Genomic DNA, 14,490 nt, shown 5'->3' with positions numbered 1-14,490 from the left:
CCTTATTTTTAACTATCATTCACAGAGATATTACTACTACATTCACAATGGAATCGACACCACTCATGTTGCTGCTATGGAAGATTCCTGGCTGGAGAATGTTTTTAGACTTGTGCCTAGAAAAGCTAGGGTAAGATACTTTATTATTTTCCTGATTGAGGTACTAATATGATGCTCTTTACTCTTTTACTCTTTTACTTTTGTCAGTCATTTGACGGCAGCCATGCTGGAGCACCGTCTTTAGTCGAGCAAATCGACCCTGGGACTTATTCTTTGTAAGCCTAGTACTTATTCTATCGGTCTCTTTTGCCGAACCGCTAAGTGACGGGGACATAAACACACCAGCATCGGTTGTCAAGTAATGCCAGAGGAACAAATGCAGACACACAAACATACACACACTGACATATATACATATATATGATTGGCTTCTTTCAGTTTCCGTCTACCAAATTGTGTGTATGAGATTATTTGTGTGGTGTGCATGTATATGTATGTGTGTGTGGTGTGTGTGTGTGTGTTGATGTCAACCTATGTCTACTTTAATGAAGGAAAGGTAACTTGGCCATTCAATAAACATGCAATAAAATGATTATTGAGACTGATATGATCCCCTAAGGTAGCTCAGACCCACAAGGCTGTTGCAGTTCTATGACTGACATGAATAAAAGAATAAATTGAGAGTATGACAGATGAAGTTTAAGGTCATTTGAAAGTTGTTGTCTTTTTGGTTTTGCGAGTACTTGGTGACCCTGTCAGTGCAGGTGTCACTTAAAAGTACCCAGTCCACATTGTAAAGTGGTTGGCACTTGGAAGGGCATCCAGCTGAAAAACTTTACCAAAACTGACCTCACCTGTGCTTGCGCCATGTGAAAAGCCCTAAATCCACTCTGCTCACAGAAGTCAGATGCAAGCTTCTGTCCGTCTGGCTCTTGTGAAACCATTCCACCCATGCTAGCCTGGAAGGCAGACGTTAAACGATGTTGATGATGATGATGATGATGATGATGATGACAATGACGATGACGATGATGATGGCCTGTTCAGCATAAGGTTTACAAGTGTATGGTTCACTGACTGTAGGGTTTACTATGTGTATGGTCTGTTGGGCATAAAGTTTAAGCATTTGGTCTGTTGAGTGCATGAACTATTAGATGTATGGTTCATTAAAGGTATGGTCTGTTGAATGCATGACCTTCTGAATGTATTGTTTATTAAGTGTATGATTAGTTAAGTGTAAGGTTTATTATGTGTATGAGAATGTAAAGTTGAGTGTATAGTGTGTTGAGTGTATGGCTTGTTGAGTGTGTGACTGAAATGAATAAAAAAATTGTCAAATGTGAAAAACCATGAGTTTAAAAAAGATTTTACGATGTATATTTTCTATTGAATAATGGATGTTTTAAATTGCTCTCTATCTTTAGGAATGTAACCAAACAATTGTTGAAAACCTTTCTGAGGAGATGAGAGAGGACTATCTCATGAGTGTTAAGAAAGCAATAGGTAGATATTCATACTAAAAATCTATATTTTACAGCAGTAGTTCATTTAATTGACAGCCAAGGGGCATTATCTATCTTTTTAATATCAACCCACCTTTAAATTTAAATATGTGTAAATTTAAATATGTGTAAAGAGGTTTTAATTTAGACCACTTAAAAATGGCTTGGCCATTTTTAAGTGGTCTAAATTAAAACCTCTCATCAAAATTGCATGTTAATTTATATTCTGAATACCAGTTTAATAATGACAAAGTTATTTTAGGGAGACTTTAAACCTTTCCTCAATCATTACAGGACTGGGTTTCTGATTTAGAAAATTTTCAACTGGATGATAAGACTTAAATTGACTCTATTAGACTGGTATTTTATTTTACCTACCCCAGAAAGATAAGAGGCAAAGCTAACCTCAGCAGGATTTGAACTCAGAATATAGAAGGCCACAGTGAAATACTGCAAGCATTTTGTTTAATACTATAATGATTCTGCCAATTATTGATAATAAAAATCCATCCATCCATTTTTGCTGTTCTCCATTCCTGGGAGGGTTGTGGCAGCAGAGTCCTCAGGCACCTCCTGCATAGGATCTTGTCAGAAGCAACCATCATTACACTTTCTGGCTGGATTCCCATGTGTGACCAACGGAGACCATGGATCCAACCATCTCATTCTTGGTCTACCTTTAGGTCTCCTGCTGGTTGACTTGGCCATGAAGAATCTGTGTTGTGATCATTTTGTGTAACATTCTAATGACAGGCCTTTAGTGCTGGAGCTGTTATCTCTCAATGCAGAGAAGTAGTGGCTTAATCTGGAGAGGCTCTCTGATCTCCAAGCTATGCACCCTATCGAATAATGTTGCTCCAGAGATTTTTCAAAGGAACCCCATTTTGGTTGCTTGTATTCGCAGTTGTACTCTTTCAGTCATTACCCAAAATTCATGACCATATGTGAGGATAGACTTGAAAACCCACATTGAAAACAAAACAATTATTATCTGATTTTTATCAATTTTTTAGTATTTTTATTTATCTGTTCTCATTTTTTTTTATAAATACTATTTTCATTTTGATTTCCATCTATTTAAATTTTTTTAAAATATTTTATTTTAGTCATACTCCCTTCTTGTCGATATTGTATTTTTATAATATTTATTTGATTTGAGTTTCTAGTGGACTTTGTGCTGAAGGATCCTCGTGAGAGTGAAAAGAAAGAGGAGAAGATACTACTCAAACATCGACAAGAAATGGCAGTGGTGCCAAAGCCATGGCAAAGGAATTTTTACCACTGCCGATCAGTAATCTACAGGATTTTACACATCGTCAACCCAGCCATGAAACAAATACTTGCACTTTGGCACACACAGTTTGCGTAGGTTTGATGCAGTGGCTACTGTTCTTCTTGTTTTGCTTCCACCCTGGGTCAGGCTTGATTAAGCAGACTTATAATTAAAGCCATTTCAGCCATAATCCTTTGTTTTAGAACTCTCTCTCTCTCTCTCTCTTTTACTCTTTTATTTGTTTCAGTCATTTGATTGTGGCCATGCTGGAGCACCGCCTTTAGTCTAGCAAATCGACCCCAGGACTTATTCTTTGTAAGCCTAGTACTTATTCTATCGGTCTCTTTTGCCGAACCGCTAAGTTACGGGGACGTAAACACACCAGCATCGGTTGTCAAGCGATGTTGGTGGGACAAACACAGACACACAAACATATACACACACACACATACATATATATATATATATATATATATATATATATATATATACATATATACGACGGACTTCTTTCAGTTTCTGTCTACCAAATCCACTCACAAGGATTTGGTCAGCCCGAGGCTATAGTAGAAGACACTTGCCCAAGGTGCCACGCAGTGGGACTGAATCCGGAACCATGTGGTTTGTAAGCAAGCTACTTACCACACACCCACTCCTACACTATCTAATATTACATTATCTAATAACTACTCAGTTTTATATGATGGTGGAGGTAGTTTGGGAGAGATTTTGGCTGCTATTTATAGCAAGATGAAGGACCATATAGAGGTTTATTTTTAATGAGGATCCTTCTTTTTAAAGCTATCTAAGATTACATTATCTAATTGTAATCTACTTTTTAAAGATGAGTGACCAGATAGAGGTTTTTTTTAATGGGGTCAGTTTTCTCCCACCTGGTTCATTTTTAAAATTTTCTATTACCCTTTTCATATTCTCTATGGTAGACATTTCTGTACTATGGATTAATAAGGATAGTCACCAGAATCGGTAGATTAGTATTGGTCTATAATCTGTTGCAAATTTTTTTTTTTTAAAGTAATAAAAAAATAAGTAAAAAGCATCTATGTAAAATATCGTTTGTCCCCAGGTCAGCTGTGACAATTGCATCCAGTTTTTCCTTATTAGAAGTAGCATTATCTAATGTGTCCTTTCTTTCCAAGAGAGTAATGTAATCTGAGGGAGATGGATTGGACCCCGTTGAGGCTATGTCATTGGACAGGTGTGTCTTGTTATCCAATTCCAAGTTCAGTCTTGATTGAGAAGAATGTACAGTCATAGGTGTTGAATTGCAGACCATCTTCTCTGTTATTCAGAGCTACTGTGTCCAGGACAATGTCATGCGTTTTAAACCAACAGTGTGATTTGAGTCTTATTTAGCTGTTGTCTCTTGTAGATCAGGTTAGCATGTGCAAGTGGTGTCTGTATTGACTATGTATCATTCAGCTAGTGTTAGGATCATAAATTGTGACTAAGGCTTGGTGGAAGATTTTGATTCAAAACTTATGAAAACAAGACATTTATACTCAGGGCTAGAGCCAGTTTCAGCTGGGTTGGTAACAAAAGGGTTAAACTGACCGCCATTACCAGACTGTACTTGACCCTGGGACTCATTTTACCAACCCCTAAAAAGATGAAGGACAAAGGGTTACTTTATTTCAGAATTTAGATTCTGCTGTATAAATTTATTTTTATTTATAATTTGATGTTTTTGTTTTTCTTTTCTTTAATTTTTTTCTTTTTTTTCAGAGATCTTCGGTTTGTGAATATTAAAGAATTTCATAATCGTAAAGAATCAATGGAAATTGGAGTTTTTAAAAACTTGTGTATGAAACATATTGAACAAGCTAAGGAAGCTCTTGATCAACGGTAAGGCATTTTGCTGGTGTTTGATAGGCACAGTTAATAATGATGATGATGATGGTGGTGGTGGTGGTGGTGATGGTGATGGACATTAATAATAGTAAGAAGAAGAAAAGAGGGTGGCTGTGGACTTTTACAACTGGAACTAACAATGAAGATTGTCACAATTAGACTCAACACCTACCTAAAAAACTCTGATGACTGGATGTTAAAACTTGTTTTAAAGCATGAAAACAAGAAAGCATCATACTCAGTCACAGAACAAGCAAAGGAATATCTAAGTGAATTCCAAATACAACAAATCCCAGAATTAGATGCATTTCTGACAAAAAATATTCCTCCAGTATTGTTTACAGAATTCATTTTTTCTCTCCAAATGATTTTGAAGATTGTGGAATGAATGATAATCAGATGGGGCAATGCCCGATGAATATGGTGGGTGGGGCATCGTTTCCATTCAGTCTTCTCCAGTCTTTGGAATGTCTTCCTCGCTGTATGTCGTCAAACATTAACCTAATGAAACAACATCTTTTGTCTTGAAACCAAAGATGGTTGTTGTTTCTTCTAGTGCTGACTTAAGCCACTCAAGCTTCTCACAGTAGATCTCCTTTGTTATCGTTTGGTTTGGGTTTAAAAGTTCAAATAGGACTAAACCTTTCGTGTCCCACCAAACAGATAACAACGCCTTATGTGTGTGAAGACCTTCTTTAGCTTGGGATACCATTGTTTCTCCTTTCCTTACCCACTGTCTTCAGCACTTGGCATATTTATAGAGAACCCATTTCTCGTCATCAATCACTATTTGGTCCAAAAAAGGTTCATTCGTGGAACATGACAGCAAAGAAGAGTACACATTCACTCTCTGTGTGTGATTAGACTCAGAAAGTTTGTGAGCAACCCATTGACCCAATTTCCTGATTTTTCCAATGGCACTCAGGTGTCGATGAATGGTTGAATGACACTGGCTTAAGCTTATTGTCTGATCCCCATATACTGCATTAATATTCCTTGCCCTTTTTGTTGTGTTGTTGCCTTTATTGAACGCATAAAGCAAAATATGCTGAATCCTTTGTCACTTCCATTATAGCATTGAAAAAATAACTGTTAAAATCGAACAGCACTCTTTCAAAACTTGCACTAAGAATCAATACAAAGTTAGAATTACTACCTGCTTTCATAGCAAGTTGATGCAGGTAGTTTATCCTGTCTCCCTCTGACTTCTTGTTCATGCAATTGAAAAAACTGCATTATTTATGGGATGACCCAATAATTGTTTTGAAGCAAGGTAATATTTCACTATGATTGAACATGTTTCCATGGAGGATTGGAAACATGACACAGCTTGTTAAGGAAGGTGACACTTGTTTACAGCTATCATGCAATGACAAAACAAGGATATACAAACACACACACACACTCACACACACAAATCAACACACACTCACACACAAATGCACACACACTCACACACACATATATACACACACACAAATGCACACACACACACACAAAATGGGTTTCTGTCTACCAAATCAACTTACAAGGTTTTGGTTTGCTAGAATAGAAGACACTTGCCCAAAAAGCTGTGTAGTGGGACTGAACCTGAAACCACATGGTTTGGAAGCAATATATATATATATATACATATACATGTATACATATTTATATGTGTGTGTGTGTGTGTAGCTCATACTTGTAAAGTCATATGTTTGAGACCCAGTGTGTCCTTGAGCAAGACACTTTATTCCCCATTGCTGACAAAAATGTGTTGTATCTGTATTTCAAAGGGTCAGCCTTATCACATTCCATGTCATAGGCTACACTCATCTGGTTTGCTCAGAAACTTACACATTAACTTCATGAAGTGGGGTTTCCCTTGCTTGAATCAACCGGAACTCATGCCATCATAACCAATGGAGTGCCAGTTTGCGCACACGCACACACAGACTCACACACACACACACACACACACACACACACACATTTGTACCAATTTCTTCACAGTTTCTGGCTATCAAACACCACTCAGTGAAAAGGCTTTGATCAACCTGGGCAATAGTGAAAGATAGTTTCCCATTTATTGCTCAGTAAGATTGAACCTGAAACCATTGTGATGCATACTCCTTAACACCACACAGCTATGACTGAGTTTTGTTTTCCCTTGTTCTCATTTATTTGAACTTGAATTATTTTGTAAGCATGTTCACAAGGGTCAGATATTTGTGGACATACTCTTACTCTTTACTCTTTTACTTGTTTCAGTCATTTGATTGTGGCCATGCTGGAGCCCCGCCTTTAGTCGAGCAAATCGACCCCAGGACTTATTCTTTGTAAGCCTAGTACTTATTCTATCAGGCTCTTTTGCCGAACTGCTGAGTTACGGGGACGTAAACACACCAGCATCGGTTGTCAAGCGATGTTGTGGGGACAAACACAGACACACGAACACACATACACACGAACACACACACACACAACACACACACACACACACACACACACACACACACACACACACACACACACACATATATATACACGTATATACAACGGGCTTCTTTAAGTTTCCGTCTACCAAATCCACTCACAAGGCTTTGGTCAGCCCGCGGTTATAGTAGAAGACACTTGCCCAAGGTGCCATGCAGTGGAACTGAACCCGGAACCATGTGGTTGGTGAGCAAGCTACTTACCACACAGCCATGCTTACAAAACCAACAAACTACACAGCACCCATGACCTTTGGAAACATTTTTTCACACTCAAAATTGCTGAAGCATGGAGTAAACTACTTACATCAGTAGGTGGCTATCAGGACACTACATCCTTCAAAACTTCCATGCTTCCTGAAATTCGCCAACAGGATACCTGATATTCACCCCACTCTTTTTTTAAACTACTCATTCACTTTTCACTTTTTGGGCATTATTCTGTGTTGTTCATGCATTTTTGACAACATTTTCTGATGAGTTGTATACTTTTATTATCATTATTATTATTATTATTATTATCATCATCATTATTATTATTATTATTATTATTATTATTATTATTATTATTATTATTATTATTATTATTATTATCATTATCATTATTATTATTATTGTTATTATTATTATTATTATTATTATTATCATCATCATTATTATTACTATTATTATTATTATCATCATCATCATTATTACCATTGAGTGAGAGAGCAGTGCATGCCATCAAAGTGACACTGGGGTAAAATATACTTAATAAATATACTATTATTATTAATATAATAATAGTATTATTATAATAATATTATAATAATAGTATAATAAATATACTATTATTATTATTGTTATTATTATTATTATCATTATTATTATTATTATTATTATATTATTATTGATTGATTGATTCTAGTTTCAGCTCACGAGCTGTGGCCATGCTGGGGCACTGCCATTTATTATTATTATTATTTAAAATTCTTCTTCTTGTTATTGTTGTAGTTGGTACAAAGAAGTGCTGAATATTCTATGTCAATGCAGCAGACGGAGGCAGATAGATCCATCACAGAACAAACCCGGATCCAATCTGTTAACTTGTGTCAATACATTGATGACGTCCCACTTACAAGATTTAACTCTCAAGTCCATGGAAGATTTCACCAATCTTATTGTCCCACCTGCTGTATGTGTAAACTTTATAAATCACTGTCACCTTTTGTCCCCACCACCTTCATCGTTATTCTCATTGCTGTGATCATCATAATAAATGTCATTCTATGTGAAGGCACTTGGGCATTTAGCTCACAATCATAAAGTCGTGAGTTCAATATTCAGCAGCACATTGTGTTCTTGAGCAAGACACTTTATTTCATTTTGCTCAGAAGTTCACTCAGTTGGCAAAAAAGGATTTGTACCTGTAGTTCAAAGGGTCAGTCTTGTCACATTCTATGTCACACTGAAACTCCCTGGCAAATATATTAAGGGTATGCATGTTTAAGGCAGCGAGCTCGCAGAATCGTTAGCATGCCGAGCAAAATGCCTAGCAGTATTTCATCTGCCGCTATGTTCTGAGTTCAAATTCCGCCGAGGTCGACTTTGCCTTTCATCCTTTCGGGGTCGATTAAATAAGTACCAGTTATGCACTGGGGTTGATGTAATCGACTTAATCTGTTTGTCCTTGTTTGTCCCCTCTGTGTTAAGCCCCTTGTGGGTAGTAAAGAAATAGGTGTGCATGTTTGTGGAGTGCTCAGTGACTTGCTTGTTAATTTCACTGTTCTAATGATTAAATCAACCGGAACTGATGGAGGGGCAGTCCTTTTTTTTAATGTTATTGTTGTCATTACTGTCGTTATCATCCTTACATTTTAAAATTATCTTCCTTATCACCTCCTTATTGTTGTTCAATCCAAGGCTAGTCCCAACCGAGTAGATCTATGATTAAAAACATTCCAGCTGTGACCATTCCATTTATTTTCCAACAGTGCATCTAAGAGAGCATTATCAAATTTGCTCTTCCTCTTTGTAGTTGGTAGATTCTGGAGGTGACTCTCAGGTGGTTGGTATCCAAACAGAGTTGGTAATACATTAATGCCTTTTGATGGGGACACAAAGACAAATCCTGTGAGGAGACTATCGAGATGAAAATATTTACCAGTGTTTATTCTCTGGTTGACTTTGGCAGGAACTGAACCCTAGTTGTGTAACTTTGAGATACATCACCATCATTATCATCATTATTTAAAGTCCCTATTCCATGCTGGCATGGGTTAGATTGTTTGACAGGATCCAACATGTCTAGGGACTGTATTGAGCTCCAACGTGTCTAGGGACTGTATTGAGCGCCAATGTCTTCCTTGGCATGGATTTTAGGGCTGGATGCCCTTCTCATACCAACCACTTTACTGTGTGGGCTTGTTGCATTTTTCATGCCACCTGCACTATTGAAGATACCATGCACTTCACGGGACTATGAGTCCTGAGGCATGTGTGGTTGGGTCATCTTCATGCTAGGGGATGAGGGGATTAGTATGAGGTGGTGGGGCAGAATAGGTTCCTGCAGAGAGATTTGCATGGCTCTTCACACCCAGTAGGGGTAAAGTGGGGGGGGGGAGAGAAAACGATTAGTAGGTGCTGCATGACATAGGTAATGGTAATAAGGTGCCCAGGGGGCTCCAAAAGGTACATCTGTGTAGAAGTGGACAGGTGGGTGGTTTGAATGTTTGTATGGGAAGGTAGATGAGGGGTGGGGAGGTAGGCTGCCAAAATGGGTAGGACTGATAAAGTAGATGAAACAAAATTCATGCAGTGGGGAGGATAGAAGGATGCAGAAGAGTGGGGTGGAAGCAAGCAGCAGGAGTAGAAAAGATGATACAGTGCTGGGAGTGGAGATGACAAAAGAAGGGGATGGGGAGAGGCAAATATATTGTATAGTGAGTCACTATGACAGATGGTGACCCCAAAATATAGCACTTTCAGAACTACGTTTTGCTGAGGAGGGCGAGACTTTCTGAGAATCTCACATTGTGAGAGATCCTGGTCCTTTGTCATCTCATATGTGAGGATATATGTGTATGTATGTGTATATATATATAGGTATAAAAATTATATATAAAGAAACAAGAACGGGAATTACACAAAGGGACGAACACAAAAAACTGAAGCCTTTAATCTTCAGTCAGAAACCGGATCATCATAGCAAATTTCGGCTGATTAATCCTGATATTGCTCCGAAACGGCCAGCCCCAATGAAAAACTAAGCTGCGAGCATTAGATTTCTTGGAAAAAGGATCGAATGTAAACGAAACAAGGACAGAAAAACGGATGAAGCCACACAAATATAAATACAAAAAACAAAAACAAAAATAAAAACAAAAACAAGAATGGTAATAACAGGATAACAGCAGGTGTCTTACGACTTTAGACAAATTTAATATATCTAGCAGGCGTGTTTGGAAAAATTGCCTTTTCGGCAGACGGGAACAATGTTGAACCGGCAGCGGCCACCAACGGAATGGCTGGTTATTCAGCAGGTCACATGAGGGTAGAGAGAGAGAGAAAGAGAAAGAAGGAATTAAAGAGGGTAGAAGAAACAGAGCGCGCCAAGGATTGACCAGGTCACGTGAGAGTAGGGGGAGAGAGAGAGAGAAAGAAGGAATTAAAGAGGATGGAAGGAAGAGGGGGGGAAGAGACAGAGCACACCAAAGATGGCTTGGCAACAGAAGCAATGGCGCACAGCGAGAAAGGCAGAGAAATGTGGGAGAGTGGGGGAAGAGGGGGACCAAAGAATCAAAGGCGAGAAAGAGAAAGACAGAAAGTGAGGTATAGAGAAAGTTTTTAGAAGTCGTACAAATGGATGGAATGTAAGCATACATAAGGGAACGAGGTGTACGTTACGCTGCAATAATATAGGTATAAAAATTCTTGTTTCTTTATATATAATTTTTATACCTATATTATTGTGGCGTAACGTACACCTTGTTCCCTTATGTATGCTTATATATATATATATATATACATGTGGCTATACTGAAAAGTTCCTGGCTTTGGACAAAAGAAAATACAGGAGGATCAGTCAATTAAGATTTTAGCCAACATATTCCCCTCTCAGATTCACCCACTTATTGCAGTGGTCCTTCAGTTTTTCTAAGCCCTGTAAAAGAACTTGGAAGGTTGTACCTCCAACCAGGCCATTCACGATACCCTTAAAGCCAGGAACTTTTCACCACCCTCTCCTGATTATGCATATACATGTGTATGTGTGTGTGCGTATGTGTGTGTGTGCATGTGTGTGTGTGTGTATGCATGTATGTATAGGGTGCAGTGAATAAACTGTTGTCTAAGTCTAAACTTAACAAAAATCAAAATAACTGACATTTCATTTGAACAGATATATTTACCAAAATGACAAAAATTCATTCAATAAAATCGCTATTGGCTTCAACCATGGCCCCCAAATAACTTCAGAATCTCCTGCAACTCTTCTGGACGGTCTCCTTGTTTAAGCTGGTGAATGCTGCCATAATCCTTGCCTTCAGTTCATCTTTGCTGTGACAAGGAGTTTTGCTGGTCTCTCACTCAACTGCACCCCACACATAATAATCAAGGGGATTGCAGTCTGGGGAGTGATGTGGCCAGATGTTAAGGGTGTTGTGGTCTAGGAAATTGTCTGACAGCCATGATTGGGTTCTCCTGCTTGTGTGGCATGGTGCAGAGTCCTGTTGCCCGACATAAGGTCTTGCAGCAACCACCCTCTTGACTCAGGGCAGCACTATCTCCTCCAGGTACTTGATGTAGGCCTTTGTGTTGAAGCTGAGGCTGTATGGAGGCATAACGTCGCCATCACTAGTGATCACTCCAAACACCATGATGTTGACTGGAAGTTTGATTTTCATCACTCTCAGTACATGTCCTCAGATTGACACCCAAACTCTCTGAAATGTTCGTATTGGAGCTTTCGGTGCAAATGCCAAGTAGTACAACATGTCATTTCCAAATTTCTGGCAGAGTGAATTGCAACATTGTGCTGTTTTTTTCACAGACAGTGTCCAACTGACCCTACTATACTGTGTAGATGACAAAATCAAAAACAAACAATGTGCATGTGCAAAATCAAAAATATAAAATGGCAACAGTTTACCCATCACACCTTGTATGTATGTATGTATGCATGTATGTATGTATATATGTATGTATGTAAATATGATGTATGCATGTATGTATGTATAATGAAATATGTGTGTAATCTTGTTTTCTTTTTCATTTACCTCTAGCCAGAACCTCTCCCATTTTACCCAGTTATCCCTGCTCCAGACATTGAGTGGGGATTGGGGTGGTTATGAAAATATTGTGGCACTTTTTTCTTTAACTGATGCCAACTCACTGGAGGCTGCCCTCAGTTCTGTGTCACAAATTTCTTGATTACAAATGTAAATCTAATGATCTAGATCTAATGATTCAAAAGGATTTCATGTTAATTCTGTTCCAAACATCAACTTAATGAGGACAAAAATATTTTGTAAATTCTTCATTATTTTTTAAATAAACTGAAACAAGGGTGGTGTATCTTAAAAAAAAAATATAACAAAAAGGTTAAAAAATAAAGTAAATATAACTTTAAAAAGGTAGGTATTTCTTGTGGAAAGGAAATCCTACTTTTCAGTGCAGAGCAATATATTGTTATTGTTGTTGCTATTGTTTTAATTAGCTCTGATCAAGAAGATCTGTCATCCTGTCTGTTATTGTTGCCATTTTATCCCAGATGAGTTTTGATTGAGAAGACAGGTGGTTAACAAGAATTTCAGCCTTGACTATACTACCTTTTTTATTTACCTGTGATTACACTGTCCAATGTGTCTTTTCTTTTTAATTATAACCCACCCACCGTGTTGTAAGATATGATTTGGGGGAAATTTGTTTATTTCTTCTAGCTGGTTGAGCAACTGAGCAAAGGGTCATTCAGTTTAATGTCTTGTAATTTTTCAGATATAGTATATACTAGCAGTATTGCCCGAAGTTGCTCGGGTTTGTTTCGACCCTTTAGAATTGGAATTTTTGAAAAGTAAAAATTTTGCATTATGTAGCTTGATATTCTCTTTAAGTGAACATTTTTCTGGTTTAAACACACCGAAAAATGGCGAAACAGCAGTTAAAAAATCTTTAAAAAAATAGGGATTTTCATAGAAAAAAAGCACCTTTTTGATGTAAATAATTTTTGGTCTTGACATGGTCCAATTTGATTTTTCTGCGGACTTCTATCATACTCTCAATTTTGGTCAACTTGCGCCACAGGGTCTCGGAGAAGATAGTGTTAGTTGAAGGCTACCAAACCTGGCAAACACAGACAACTTCAGCTTTATATATATAGACTTAGAACTACACAATCCTAAATGTTCTTCGTTTTCTTAATATAATAGTATGCTTTCAGGCAAATTTGGTTGCTATTTCTTATAATTTGAGCAACTACTTAGGAACTAGAGTTTCCCTCATTGTCTCACAGAACAATATGTTAAATTATTTGGTGAGAGTTTTGTTGTAAATTCTTTATCAATTGTTTTATTTTTCTCATTGAATTTAGGACTCCATAATGCCATATGAACATTCTGGATTAATCCTACACCTGATTTTGGAGAATGATTCCATCACCTTTGAACCAGCTATAGAACATTTTGAAACTGTTATTCTCAATGTCTATGATACCATCATAAAATATTCCTCACTGATGCCCAAAATAGAATTTGGGTTGTTTGAAGACATGGTATATATATTTATTTTTTCTGAATTATTTATTAATTGTATTGAATCAGAAATGGCTCATTTAAAGTAATTCTAATGTGGATTGAAGAAAAATTGTTAAAAAGAAGAGGCTTAGTTTAAAACTTTAGACTTATGAAAATTGCAGTTGGTGTTCTAATTCCAAGTATAGGCACTATATAAAATATGTTTATGTTGAGCACATTTTATATGCCTTATAGCTGCTTCGTGCTCTACTGTAGCTTCACTCAGTAGAAAGAGATGTTAGTCTTGTGAGTTGCATGGTAATTTCACTTGTCTTGTTGACATAAGGAAGAGCATCCAGCCATAGAAACCATGCCAAAGCAGATATTGGCACACAAGACACTCCTCAAACCTGTTGGATTCTACCAAACCATCCAACCTACACCAGCATGAAGATGGACATTAAAAGATGATATATTACTAGGTTCAATAGTATTATACAGACCAGAGGCTCCCCTTCCTCTTCCTCTTCTACTTAATGCTATTGATATTATTTTATCAATCAAAGTGGTGTCCTCATCTTAGTTGTTGCTTTCACTATGTTTCAGCTGTGTTTTGTGATTCACCTTAGTACCTTGCCTGGGATTGAACTCAAGACGTCCAA

At 37.5% G+C, this 14,490-nt stretch overlaps 1 protein-coding gene across 2 annotated transcripts in view; it reads left to right on the top strand.

Moving 5' to 3' along the window:
• Nucleotides 1-14,490, top strand: part of LOC115215808 (dynein heavy chain 7, axonemal-like) — a 177,725-nt gene that overhangs the window by 20,358 nt on the left and 142,877 nt on the right. For both annotated transcript variants that reach the window (XM_036506057.1, XM_029785114.2), the window contains exons 5-10: nucleotides 26-130; nucleotides 1,425-1,503; nucleotides 2,669-2,867; nucleotides 4,522-4,641; nucleotides 8,115-8,295; nucleotides 13,687-13,866. In XM_036506057.1, coding sequence (XP_036361950.1) covers nucleotides 26-130; nucleotides 1,425-1,503; nucleotides 2,669-2,867; nucleotides 4,522-4,641; nucleotides 8,115-8,295; nucleotides 13,687-13,866 — 864 coding nt within the window. The remainder of the gene's footprint in view (nucleotides 1-25; nucleotides 131-1,424; nucleotides 1,504-2,668; nucleotides 2,868-4,521; nucleotides 4,642-8,114; nucleotides 8,296-13,686; nucleotides 13,867-14,490) is intronic.

This window comes from Octopus sinensis, linkage group LG9 (genome assembly GCF_006345805.1).
Source record: "Octopus sinensis linkage group LG9, ASM634580v1, whole genome shotgun sequence".
NCBI lineage: Eukaryota > Metazoa > Mollusca > Cephalopoda > Octopoda > Octopodidae > Octopus > Octopus sinensis.
Note: the sequence above shows the minus strand (reverse complement) of the source record. Positions and strands in the feature narration are given on the sequence as shown.